This window comes from Myotis nattereri (genome assembly GCF_964212035.1).
Source record: "Myotis nattereri genome assembly, chromosome: 11".
Classification (NCBI taxonomy): Eukaryota; Metazoa; Chordata; class Mammalia; order Chiroptera; family Vespertilionidae; genus Myotis; species Myotis nattereri.
The window spans coordinates 16,216,454-16,231,194 of NC_138086.1; the positions used below are offsets into that span (position 1 = coordinate 16,216,454).

Here is a 14,741-nt window from a genome sequence, read left to right on the forward strand (position 1 = left end):
GTATGAAATGATGCAAAGTATATGAAATAGCTATGCATAAAAAGACTGTAGCTTAAGTAATATTTGGTTCCTTCTTTAAGTCATGACATTAAATTGGCTTACACTTACAACATGATTTCTAAAATATTGTCAGATTTCCTCGTTTTATCAGGTGTCATGTTTAATAATTGTTGTAGGATGCAGACTTTGGAGTCAGGTAAGCGGAGTTCAAATCCTGACTCTTGCACTTACAGAGTGGTCTTAACCTCTCCAAGTCTCATTTTCCTTACCTAAACACTAGAGGTCTGGTGCAGGGCAGGGGGGTGGTCCCTCAACTCAGCCTGCGCCCTCTCACAGTCCGGAAGCCCTAGGGGGATGTCCAACTGCCACAGAGGCTGGAGAGGCTCCCACCACCGCCTCTGTGCTCTCCAGCTGTGAGCCTGGCTTCTGGCTGAGTGGTGCTCCCCCTGTGGGAGCACATTGACCACCAGGAGGCAGATCCTGCATTGAGCGGGAACGGGCTGAAACCCAAGGTGTCCTAGATTGCAAGAGGGTGCAGGCCAGGTCAAGTGACCCCACTGGTGCACAATCAGGACAGGGGAGGGGTATGGAAGGTTGGCCAAGAAGGGACCAAGGGAGGGCTCCAGGGTGTGTCTGGGCCATCTCGCCCAGTCCCAATTGGCAAGACCCCAGCAGCAAGCTAACTTACAGGTTGAAGCATCTGCCCCCTGGTGGTCAGTGCATGTCATAGCAATTGGTAGACCTGTTGACTATCTGCCCCCTGGTGGTCAGTGCATATCATAGCAAGTGGTTGAGCAACCTTAGCATGTCATTAGCATATTATGCTTTGATTGGTTGAATGGATGACCGGACACTTAGCATATTAGCCTTTTATTATATAGGATGGAATGTTACTACCAGCCTTAAAGAGGATTAAATGGGGTTCGGTTTCAATGGTAAGCAGTAATGATAATCGGTAAACCAATACAATGATAGAGAACTGGAATTAGCAATGACAATAGAGAGTTTTTATTTCATCTTGCCCAATTTACAGACAAGGAGTGGAGATCCAGAGAAGCAATACCTCCAGATGACAGTTAAAAGCTGGGTGGAGTGAAACTTCCTCAGTAGGAAAAACTGATTAAATAAGCCTGTTAGTTGCTCAGGTGAAAACTATTATTTGATATATTTGTTGACGAAAATCCCCATAATGACTAAACTCGCAATTTCTTTATTAATTTTCACTCGCTAGAATATTAATAAGAAGTTTTATTATCTTCCATTGCTTTGAGTGACTTTTGACACAGCAATCAGACATATACCTTAACTGAAATATATTCTAAGGACAGAAAAAAAAAAAATCTGTAAAGAAATGCTGACCTTTACTTTATAAGCTTGTTATTGGCTCTGTGCTGCTGTGGTTTTTCTGAAAGGATTTTGTATGTATTATAAGACAGAAAATGAGTAAGTATATTGATACTGTGGGGAACCAGGAAAGGCATGATATATATATATAATTTATTTACCAGAACTGATGATACACAGAATGTTGGTTTCTAAATTCCGTCATTAGTAATAGGAACCAGTACTGATTACAGGCTGAGGGCAGGGAGGGTACAGGCTGAATCTGTTAACTCAAGTGCCAGAAAACAAAGACTAATGAAACCATGTGTAATTACCATCAATATCAAAATAATCTGCCATTATCTGACTCCAGATATGACACAATTAAAACGAAAAGCACAAAACATCACAAAGGTAGTGCTTTTCCCAAAAATGTTAACCTGAATCTAATGATGAAAAAATAATGAAACAAGTCCTGAATAAAAAACATTCTACAAAATTAGTTCAAACTCTTCAAAAATTTCATCATCATGACAAAAAAAAAAAAAGAGAGATAGAGGCGGGCATTATAAAGTAAAGGAGACTAAGTAGTCTAACATCCAATGCACTACATGGCGTGATCTGGACTGTAATCTGGGTGAGAGGGAATCTAGCTTTTCTAGGCATGTTGGGATAATTAGAGAACTCTGAATGTTGACTAGCACATATTATTGAATAAATATTAAATTTCCTAGGTGTGATAAAGGAATTGAAGTGTAAGAAAATACTTGTTTCTTAGAATATATATGGTAAAGTGTTTTAAAAAATATTTTAATAACATTTAATTTTAAATCCTTATTCTTATAAATCTTTTTAAAACCAACCTTTGCATTCTGAAATAATTTTTTACAGAAAAGTTGCAAAGATGGTATTGAAAGTTCTGATATACCTGTGACAATTCCCCCGTAATTAACAGCATACACCATCATACATTTGCTTTTTGTTTTGTTTTTTTACACATATGTTTATTATTTCCATTCTTTGTTGCTGTTGTTAATCCTCACCTGAGGACATTTTTCCATTGATTTTTTGAGAGAGTAGAAGGGACGGGGAAAGACACATTGACGTGAGACAGACACATCAATTAGTTGCCTCCCACACAAGCCCCAACCAGGTCTGCGGATCAAGCTTGCAACTGATATATGTGCCCTTGATGGAATCTGATCTGTGACCCTTCAGTCTGCAGGCCCATGCTCTAACCACTAAGCAACCTGGTTAGGGTGAGATAATAGAGAAAAAATACATGTAAGAGAGTTCCGTAATTAGTCTAACCGTAATAATCATAAAGAGCAGATTACTTCAAACACAAAGATGATGCCTTTAACCCATGGCCAGAAATGTTCGAATGAGAATTACCTTTTACAAAGAAGTACAAGTCGGCCTGTAGAGGACTTGTGTGAGAAGAATGACTCGAGTCAGTGACTATGATCTTATAGGTACCCCTTACATACCCAAAGCCCATCACAACACTATGTTATCAACAATTACGTTTAATACATTAGAGCTGCAACCTGGGCTCCTGGAGAACGATTCTGAATGAAAAGAAGTTAAAATTGTATGACCTCGGACACAAAGAGCTGGTCGCAACTCACCCTTCCCAGTTCTTTGTCTTCAAGGGCCAGGACGCCAGTGCTCTCTGTGAAGAGCTTCACTTTGACCACGGGCCTGGGATGGGTGGTGGTGAAATCTCCTTGAGTTCCCCATCTGCAAAGAAGAGAAACAATTCCCTTTGAAATGCAGCATTATTTTTCCCCCAGATAAATGTGCCTCCTCAGAAGACATATTAGCGATACAAATCTTTGGTGACTCAATGAGATTTTTATCTTTGCTTCTGTGTCTGACAGATGGCTCAATCAAGAAGGAAAATAACAATAAGCTTCACAGCTTGGAATAATTATTCAGCCGTTCCGAAAATTAGTACGCTACAATACAAAACTGGTGTGTGATAAGAATTTAGCTTAAGGTAAAGCAGAGCAGATGCAGCTATTAAAATCTATTCTTTGGTTAATTCAAATATAAATACAACACAATTATTTATGTGCTAGAGGCCCGGTGCGCAAAATTCATGCACTTGGTGGGGGTCCCCCAGCCTGGACTGTGCCCTTTCACAGTGCAGGAGGCCCACAATCAATTGTCCCAAAGATGTAGGCCCTGCCCATCCACCTGGGACTCCTCAATGGAGGTAGGCCAGAGCTGGGGGTCCCACCTCTGCACTGCACGGAGCCGCGGGATCCCTGGCCTCACCATGCGGAGCCGCGGGACCCACCTCTGTGCTGTGAGGAGCCGCGGGACCCACCTCCACACCGCAGGCAGCATCAAGCCCTCACCCACCCATGTGCACCTCACTGTGCACGCAGCCTCCTGGTGATCGCTAGTTACAGCGTGAGGGTGTCACGACCACATAGACTATTATTCTATAGGATGGCTGGGGGGAAATACTAAAGGTTTGTTCAGGTAAGAGGCTGTTTCCCAGGAAAGTGTTTTTGCATACTGAGGATTTTACCCCATCTCTTCTTGAGAAGTCTTTACTAGATATTTTATTTATATTTTAAAAAGTGAAGTTAATTATCTCAAGTCTATTATTTTACCTGATTTTTTTAAAGCTCTGGTCAAAGAGAAAGAAATAAGCATCACAAAAATGAGTGTTTTTCTGTTAATTTCCCAGTACAGTTAGTTTCCTAAGAATGGGAGACTAGTAAGTCTGCCAACAGCTGGCTTTTCAAATCATCATCATTAAAAAAACATGTTTTCTTGGCTTATCTTTTAATTAATGGCATTTCATCTTTACCACACACCAATTCATTCTAGTATATTTACCCATTTAACTGGCACATAGCTGATATTAAAAAATCTTATCAATAACTCTCAGAGATCACAGGCATGAGATTCGGTACAGCATGAAGAAAATGCCATTGAGAAAAATATACATAAGAGAAAGAAAAAGTGAGATTTAACGAAGTAAAACTTTCTGTTAAAATAAGACACTTAATAAAAGTATCAATTGTGTTGTTTATATGGTTTAAAAAAACAAATAATTTAGCATTTTTATGGAACTATCTAAATTTATTTTATAAACTTTACTCAGAAAGCAAGAGAAACTCAGAAAACTGAGAAGTATAATAAAACTTTAACAAATAATTGCGATGACTTCCTCTCCAATGCAGTTATATCACAATATGTGTACAGTAAACCCGAGGCCATTTCAACGACTGAAGAAACTAGCATCCAGATACAGTTTGATGTTTTCAAACTAGCATCAGATGCCAGAGGAAAGAGAGAGATTCAATTAGGATGGAAAAGCAGCTTAATTTCTACTTTAGACTTCTAGAAAGGAGTTAGCAACGATTCTTTTGCCGTTTCATAGAATTAAGATGGTCTGAGAAAAGTAGAGCTAAATAGGAGTAAAAATAAATTTCTCCATTAGTGTGTAGAATCTGAAGCCTTAAATATAGCCAGGCAATCTGGATGAGACTCGAGTAGATCCCAATGACATATATATTTCCCCCCCAAATATATATATATATATAGTTTTATATATATATATATATTTCCCCCCCCAAAAAAAAATTTGTGTGCGTGTGTGTGCGCGCGCACGCATCTTCCTGTGAGTACTTGAGGGGGGAAATGTATTTTCCATTGTGTGTACAATATTGTATGTATGGCTGGCTATAAGATCAAGCTTGTTAACTCTGCTGTTTATATCTCTACTTTATCCTTACTGATTTTTGGTATCCTTTATATAGCAAGGTAGAACTATTACAATCGTCCATCAAGAGAGATTTTGTTAATTTCCCTTTATCGTTTTTCAACTTTTTTTGTCTATTTGGTGATGTGAAAATGTTCAATAGCAACCATGTTCTTTGCATATAAACTGTTTCCCTTTTCCAATCCCAGGGCTATAGTTGTTTTTCAATAACTGGACGTGTATAAAATTAAAGAACTAACACTATGCTAGGAAGGGTGAAATTAGAGTCATATGCCAGAGTTACAGACCAGCTTAGAGAAATCACACAAATAACCTAATCAACACATTGCAAATATGGACAGTAATTAATTAGAAAACAAAGAGTTGGCTAAAATTTGCAGGAAGTTATCAGTAATGTCGAACCTGGAAGGGAATCCAGGATATCCATTCCCCAAACCAATATGCCAATGAAAGCAGGAAACAGGTGCATATCACAGGACCCAGTAGGTACTCTATAACAGTCTTACCTTCAAGGTCTGGAACCTCTGAGTCAAGAGCATGCAATACTAATGGCCAGCTCCTGTGGGGAAGGCCTCAGTCACATGCTTTTAGATGGGGAGGCGTTAGGTACAAGGTACTGGCAGATCGTAGCTGAACAGACTAAGCTTTTACTGACATTTGACAAAAATGTGCCGCTTTAAAGGGGCACATAAATATAAATATAGTGGCAATTAATAGTCTTTGTAAACATTCCAGGCTACAAACTTAAACTGACATCACATTGACAGTTTCTCCTACGAAAAAAATAAAAGTTAAAATGTATAGCTATACAATGCTTGTGAATTCTATAATGAATGAGTTAAAAAGCCGAAGCCCTTCTCCTTCCACCCCCCAAAAAAGGCAAGATAACATGTCTATCTTCAATATCCGCCACCATCCTTCCTTGTTTTCTACTTAATTGACATGTTTAAACACTTTTAGGAATTCATAGCAGCAATTATCTTCCTACTCTTTTCTCTGTATTATGTAATAAAAGAATACATTACCCTCGCTGTCAATTTTCTTTGACTCAAAATACAGTGCCTTTCTCTAGTTCTATTTATGTATTATTTATGAGGGTTCAGACTTCCACTCTAAATCTTCAGATGAATAAAATATCTACAAAGTACCCTGATGAGGACAGCAGGACTTCCTGGCTATGACAACACAGGGTAGTTCATATGCCAACTGAAACAACTGACGCTAATTTTGTGTTGGATTACATAAAGTATACTGGACATATGTATCAGGAGCCAAAATGTATGTGCAGGTCTATTGATCCAGTAAGACCATATCTAGGAATTTGTCCTAACAAAATAATTCTGAGTATTGAAAAGACGGTAAGGTAAGCAGGAACATATTCACTGTAGCATTGTGTATAACAGCAAAAGCAAGCAACTAATAGTAAGGGAATGATTATGTAAATTATGTGGCATACAATGGGATATTTTGCTGCTACTTATAATGGTGGCTATAAAGGTGATGTGAAACCATATGTGATGTAACATAAAAAAAAAACACAATAAAGAGGGCACAAAGCTGCATGTGGACCTTTTATTCTTTCAAAAAAAGCTATTAACCTCATTGTGGGCCAGTCATCACGATTCTAGAGCCAGCAACCACAGTCTCTCGTCTTGGAACGTATATTCTAATACAAGATTAGAGATGACAGTTTCATTATTATACACAGTAACATATACCTCCCACCCTGGCCTTGCATTCTATTTTGTTCCTATTAGCAGTTTATTTTCTCTCATCATTGCTCCTTCCCCCACATCACACATCATAAATAGGCTTCGTTTCCCTCATTCTTAACAGCTGGATACTTCCCAGGTCTCTCAGAATATCCAGAGAACTAGGTTTCAATTGCAACCTGAAAGGATTTTCAAAAATTCCTAGCATATTTGTTTGGAAATACGTTGAAAATCATGCACAGTAAAAAAGTTATGTCAAAAAAAACATTCAAATCCCTTCTCAAAATTCTTCTTGTGAACATATAATGTATCCATGACTACAGAAGCGAAAACAGAAAAAAAAAAACCATGCTCAACCTACATTCCTTATCTGTGACCAGCTCTGGAAATTAAATAAGACATACATTATTTCATCCATCTCTACATCCTTTTATCCACACAACTGTGTGACCAGCATTGGGAAAGGATGGGTATTTTAAAAACTCAAGATGACGGATCCTGCACCAAATGTGCCCAGACTGTGGGGAAGACAGTAATGTAAGTCCATAAATATACATAATAAATGATATACAGAATTGAAGAGGGTTCTAAATTGCAGTTCTTATTTACTTCTGAGATGGGGAACTTTTTGTTTACTAGTCATCTGCATTTCTCTTATGACTTGCCTTTTTATTACCATTGTCGATTTATCTATTAGTAGACTTTCTTTTAATCGGTGATTTAACAGAATTCCTTATAAGGAGAAGACATTTACTGTTTCTGATACATCTGATAAATACTGTCTCACCTGGTTATTTTCTAGTTAACTCTTGTTTATGGCTTTTGAAAATGCATAGTTTAAAAATATTAGGTAGCACAGTTCTATCAATTTGATTTAGAGTGTCTGATTTTGACATCCTCAAGAGTCTCTCCTTAACTAAAACTTATATGAATATTAACGGGTATTTCTTACACATTCCCATAGTTTAGAGCAGGGGTCCTCAAACTTTTTAAACAGGGGGCCAGTTCACTGTCCCTCAGACCGTTGGAGGGCCGGACTATATTTTAAAAAAAACTATGAACAAATTTCTATGCACACTGCACATATCTTATTTTGAAGTAAAAAAACAAAATGGGAACAAATACAATATTTGTATTTGCATGTGGCCCGTGGGCCATAGTTTGAGGACCCCTGGTTTAGAACTTCGAGTTTTCTGAAAAGTTAACACATTGCGGACGGATCACAAGAATTCTCGCTTCATATTACACAGTGTTTTGCAAAGTATCATACTTTAAAAAGACATTAGCTTGTAAGAACATGTAATAAATAACTTCAAAATGCAATGAGTATTTAATTTTAAAGCGTGTCTTAACATTTATGTAAAACGTTTTTGTACTTGTACAATAGAAACTTATCTGGCCACTGGGTAAAGCTAACAATAAAACTACTGGTCTGCAATGTGTTAATAGTTATATTAAATGGCAGTTTCATTTAATTCTTCATCTATACCAGCGGTTCTCAACTTGTGGGTCGTGACCCCTTTGGGGGTCGAATGACCCTTTCATAGGGATCACCTAATATACATCCTGCATATCAGATATTTACATTACGATTCATAACAGGAGCAAAATTACAGTTATGAAGTAGCAACGAAAATAATTTTTTTTTCCTGGGGGGGAGGGGATGGGGAAAGGAAGAAGAGGGGAAGGGTGGGGCATGCTCCTGGGAGGGAGAGCACCACAACATGAGGTACTGCATTAAAGGGTCGCGGCATTAGAAAGGTTGAGATTGGTAGATTCTATACCAATCTTATGTGTTTTAGAAGTAAAATGTATTTATAAGATTATCTTACAAACTTGGGTTTGGTTTTGAATTTTCTGTCCTGAAGATTTATCTCCTGAGCTGTGCTATACTGTTTGAATTATTACAGTATTATTAGAAAACAAAGGAAATAGTTATTTTATTTGAACTTATTATATGCCTTTTTTTAAAAAAAAAACATATTTTTACTGATTTCAGAGAGGGAAGGAGAAGGAGAAATAGAAACATCAATGATAAGAGAGAATCAATGACTGGCTGCCTCCTGCATGCCCACACTTTATGCCTGAGTCTGCAACCTGGGCAGGTGCCCTGACTGGGAATCGAATCATGACCTCCTAGTTTATAGGTCAACGCTCAGTTGACTGGGCTGAACTTACTTATATTTCTATTCAAGAAAAAGTGAGATCTCTCTATTTATGAGAATCTGTTCTAACATTCCTTGATTAGGTCTTAAACTTTTTTCTTCTTCTAGGTAGGTCCTACACCAGTGATGGCGAACCTCTGACACGCAAACTCATTTTTTCTGGTTGATTTTTCTTTGTTAAATAGCATTTAAATATATAAAATAAATATCAAAAATATAAATCTTTGTTTTACTATGGTTGCAAAGATCAAAAAATTTCTATATGTGACACGGCACCAGTCTGTGTTAAATTCATTTTATAGTATTTTATATTTGGGAATTCTAAGTAATGTATCTTTTATATTGTCTGACTATTACTGGTATGCAAGAAAGTTATATGCTCTCTTCTTTTGTCATATGATAGTTTTGCCTTATTTCCAATTTAGTAATTGCTTTTTTAAATGCTCTCTTCACCAAATTACCATAATTCTACTACAAAGATGGAGTTACTAAAATAATCAAATAACAATGACATATAATTCAAAATACATCACTCATTTTGTAACAGAAAACATGATATAAGGAGATCTAACTATAGGGGCAGAAATAAAAGTCTTTGAAGAATTACACATAATACAAAAATTAAGAATAGAGCTATCATATGACCCAGTATTCCCTCTCCTAAGTATATACCTGAAAACTCGGGAACATGTATTCGCAAAGATATATGCACCCCTATGTTCCCTGCAGCATTATTTACGGTGGCCAAAACATGGAAATAACCAAAGTGTCTCGCTATAGAGGATGGATAAAGAAGATGTGGTTCACATACACAATGGAATACTACTCAGCCATAAGAAAGGATGGAATACTACCACCATTTGCAACAACATGATGGACCTTGAGAACATTATGCTAAGTGAAATAAATCAGCCAGGAAAAGCTAAGAACCCTGATTTCACTCATATGTGGGATATAAAACTGAAACTTATGGACACAAACAGCAGTGTGGTGGTTGCCAGAGGGAAGGGGGAGGGTAAAGGGGGGCCTAATAAAAGGTGACAGGAGAAGATCTGGCTTCGGATGATGGGCACACAGTGCAATACACAGATCTTGTAATATAGAAACCCATACCTGAAACCGGTATGATCATATTAACCAATGTCACTCCAATAAATATAATTTAAAAATTTTTTAAATAAAAGAATTACCTATAATTATTAAGATTTTTGATGCTTTAATTATTTTAACAAACAATCCAACTACAGATAAATTATTTTCATGATTTAGGCATTTTAAGGACTAACATGATAAAACATTCCCCCAAAATATGTGCCTCAATGAAAACTTTGGTTCATAACTTAAATATCCAAAGCACCAGGAATTTGGTGGCACTGATTTAGATATTCTCTTGGGAAAGTAAAAAATCTTTCCAAGTTTTCTGCAATCGACTTCAAATAGGTCCAAGTCCTCTCTCTGCTGTCCTATAAAGGATTTGCCCAAGAAAATGAGTTGGATTCACCCAATTCAAGGTAAACAGTCAGAACTGTTTTGAGTTATCTTGAATTACTCATGTTTGCTAACAAATTCGATGGGCACGCTTCACTAGCTCTTTAAGAGGGATTAAGAGATGAGTGCCTTCTTGGGAACTGGATGCCAGGGGACTTGACTGGCTGACTGAGGGCACACGGCTGTGTCCCTGCTCATGCAGCTACCTTGATGCAGGTGAGCTTTAATATGTTTTAGTTACATAAAGAAAGCTGTACCCATTCCCTGTCTCTGTTGGTCTGCTATCAGTCATTGTCCTGCTCATGATGGCCATGAATCCTCCACAACCATTCTGAAACAATTTGCATGTAAAACAGGTATATTCATAGGACTTGTAAGATATACCAAGTAACTACAAGACCTCACTATTATGCATATACAGGGCTATAACTTTTTAATTGAATAACAAAATTGGGGATTAAATTTAAAAAGAATTACTAACAGCCTGATTATTATATAAAAGGAGATTAAAAATAAAACACTGAAAGCACTTTAAAAGCAATGTTAACCATTGTAAAAATGTTTTTATTTACTTATTTGTTTTAAATTTATCTTTATTGTTGAAAGCATTACAATGTCCCCTTCTTTTTCCCCACTGACCCCCTCCACCCTGCACCAGTCCCTCCCAAGCCTTCACCACACTACTATCTGTGTCCATGGCCTATACATATATGCATCTAAGTTCCCAGGTTAATCTCTTCCCACCCTCCCTACCCCCATTGCTATCATCAATAAAAAATATCTTTAAATATAGCATTTCTGATTAATATGAGCAATTAAGATAGTCGTAAGCTTTTTCTAAGTAGAAGACGCTTTTGGAAGAGCAGCTTTTGATATTTGAAAAGTTCAAGATTTCTAAGTCACTTCCTAAGGCCAAGCATATAAAAGTTTTATCCAATACTGACAGACTTAGGCCAAAGATTAAGGGAATGTTGAAGAAAACTACAATTTTCATGGGAATGTAGATGGCTGGTGACACATCATTTACTATGGTCAAAACTACAAGAGGTGAAGGGACCTAACTGAAAAACTCAAATGTCGGATTCCAAAAGGATGCTGAAAATTCAGGTCTATACTTTTACTAAAAGGCTGCAAATGAAGATACAGATTTGAGTGTTATTAACATAGAGACAGCAGGAGTAGCAGCAACAAGAATGAATGAGCTTATGAGGGTGACCACTAAAACTCCATGATTTGTATCTTCTAAGTCCAGCCTATATGTGTATAGTATATATTCTTGTGTGCGTGTATTCAATGCATATTTAATATTTATTTTAAATTAATGGGATATTCAAATTGTTCTATAACACATTTTTATATAACATCATATATTGTTCCTCTTTATTTATTAGTACATGGATGTACATAATTCTTTCTAAGACTGTATGCCTATACCATAATTTAGTCTGCCACTCTTCTGCTGATGGACCTGTAGGTTGTTTTCAATTTTAACGAGTACAAAAAATGCTGCAGAAGCTATCCTTCTGTTTTTCCAATAGTTTTACATAAATATTGAGGAAAACAAAAGAACAAGGGCAGAACTCTAAGATAGCCCAAGATTTTAAACTGTTCTGAAATGTGAAAGGTTATCCTAAGTAATTAAAAAGGCTGATTCATAAGAAATTTTCCTATGTAAAAAAAAAAAATAATTACCACAAAAAGCCGTTATAATCAAAAGTTCAAATTTTAAAATTCATTACAATACAAAATCCAAGGTTTGCTAGAATTTCAAGATTTTACTGTGAACAAACATCCTTCAACCTCAATTTTAGTAATCTGTAGAAGAGATTTAAACTTTTTAAAAAATATATATTGAATATATTAATAAAATTTCTATATATTTAATTAGTTTAATTTGTGTGATCAATAGTGTTTATGAAAATTGCCTTACTTGTTGCCATTATTACTGTTGACATACTTTAAAAGAATTTGAAATTTCAATTTGTGGTATATAAACTGAATCACACAGAGGTTAATAATACACCGTAGGCAATATTGCTATAACAATGAGTTAAATTATGGCTGATTTTCTAGGTCATGAGGATAACATTTATACAATCAATTACATTGTTATTTATGACACCAAAGTACATATTATACTTTATGCTTTCAACAAAACCGAAGGACTTACTCTACATAGTTACACAGGGTGGGGCAAGTTGGTTTACAATATGTTCATATGTAAAATAATATAAAAATTATAAATACAAGAATAAACTGTCTAATGAAATCACAACTGTAACCCCATCTATAATAATAAAAGTATAATATGAAAATCTACCAAACAGCCAAACAGCGGAACAACTGTCAGGACAACCACGCTATGACACCCACTGGTGCCAGGCCAGCCAAGGTGGATGCGATGCAACTAGTCAGGGGCCTGGCCATCACCCCATGATTGCCCCGCAGAGGGAGGTTTAGACCACCGGCCAGCAGGCGATCATTCTGGGGGGCTCCATGATTGCCCCAAAGAGAGTGGCCCAGGCCATTGACCAGCAGGCTGCGATGGGTGGGCAGGGCCTAACTCTTTGGGACAATCAATCACCTCACAGAGGGAGGCCCAGGCTACCTGTCTGCCAGCACTGAAGTGGGTGGGCGGGAGCTCCCTCTGCAGGGCGTTGATCACAGGACTCCCTGACAGTCAGAGGGCGCAGTACGGGCTGAGGGATACCCACCCCCCAGAGTGCATGAATTTTGTGCACCGGGCCTCTAGAGTGTGTGTGTGTGTGTGTGTGTATAATCTCAAAGATAACAACCTTAATAAAATTAATGACATAGCAGTTTCATATAAAGATGTGTGAGGAAAAACACATCAAACTGATTTTTTTTAGAAAAAGGGAAGAAAAAAATTAAAAACAGTATCTGAGCCTTTGCCTACAATACAGCACAGCGGTGGTAAGAGAGGGCTAACAAGTTCAGCCCCTAGAGACAGTTTCAAGTCTCAAATACCAATTCTAAGATGCAAAGGAACGCTGGGCAAGCAACTTTATCCCAGCTTACTACTCTCCTCCAGGAACCGATGAGGCACAAGTGAAAACGATTCATGTTAGCACCCTCAGAGCCCAGCACCTATCATCCAGAAAGTGCACACAGAGGGCTCACTACTCCTATTAGTACCCAAGAAGTATTACTTTAGCTTTACTAGCTAAGCCAGTGGCTCTCAACCTTCTGGCCCTTTAAATATAGTTCCTCATGTTGTGACCCAACCATAAAATTATTTCCGTTGCTACTTCATAACTGTGATGTTGCTACTGTGATGAATCGTAATGTAAATATCTGATATGCAGGATGGTCTTAGGCGACCCCTGTGAAAGGGTCGTTCGACCGCCAAAGGGGTCGCAGCCCACAGGTTGAGAACCGCTGATAAGCAAAAATAATACCTCCCTGAAAAAAAATGAGTTATGAACATTAAAGTTTTAATGTTTCATAAAATGGTGACATTATAATCTAGACAGTATTAGAAACTACAACAACAGACATCAACTAATAGCAAAACACAACAAAGGAGAAGAAAAGAGAGAATGGAAGGCAAAGAGGAGGGAGGGAAGGACGGAGAGGAAGCGGAGAGACAGAGAGAGAGGACATGGAGGGGGAACGAAGGGAGGATTAGTAAGCGACCAAACCAGGAGAGGGCAAGACAGTCCTAAGCTTAGCATTACTCTGAACGTCAAATGCATTTTTGCATGCTATCTTTAACCTTCCTTTAAAAATAATTTAAAGCCCAAAATGCTGACATGATACATTTTTAATAGAAAAACTAGAAAATATCCTTTAAAGTAACGAAGTTCTGTCGCCCTAAACTTTGAGGGATATCTTTCAAAAACACCACATTAAACTTTTCATTACAAAGTGAAGACAATACACAGTCATCTGTTTCTTCAAACAGATGAAGAAATCCCGGTATGACATCTTGCACGTTAAGGCAGAAAAATATTTGCAGGTGGGTAAGGATCACTTTCGTCATAAGAGAAAAATCCCATGGGCTGCACCTTCATGCTCTCCCTTGTAATCTCTCAAATGCTACCCTTTCCCTCGGAAAAGGCAGATCCCATTTTGTTTCTCTAAACCTCAAGAGCAACAGGATAAAATTGTAAAGTCTGTATTCCATTTGTAAAGTATTCATGCTATTAAACTTCCATATCCAGAGTAGAAAGATCATATTATACTGGTAATGTTTTCTCCTGGGAAAGTGTAGCAAGCATGTTAGCACAAAATCAGGTTTCAGAAAAGACAGAAGATACAATCTCTTGCAAGCGTTTTCCTTTCTTT

At 37.4% G+C, this 14,741-nt stretch overlaps 1 protein-coding gene across 3 annotated transcripts in view; it reads right to left on the bottom strand.

Moving 5' to 3' along the window:
- The window catches only part of CADPS2 (calcium dependent secretion activator 2), a 480,839-nt gene that overhangs the window by 244,213 nt on the left and 221,885 nt on the right, over positions 1 to 14,741 (bottom strand). For all 3 annotated transcript variants that reach the window (XM_081101756.1, XM_081101755.1, XM_081101754.1), the window contains exon 7: positions 2,955 to 3,066. In XM_081101756.1, the coding sequence (XP_080957882.1) occupies positions 2,955 to 3,066 (112 nt within the window). The remainder of the gene's footprint in view (positions 1 to 2,954; positions 3,067 to 14,741) is intronic.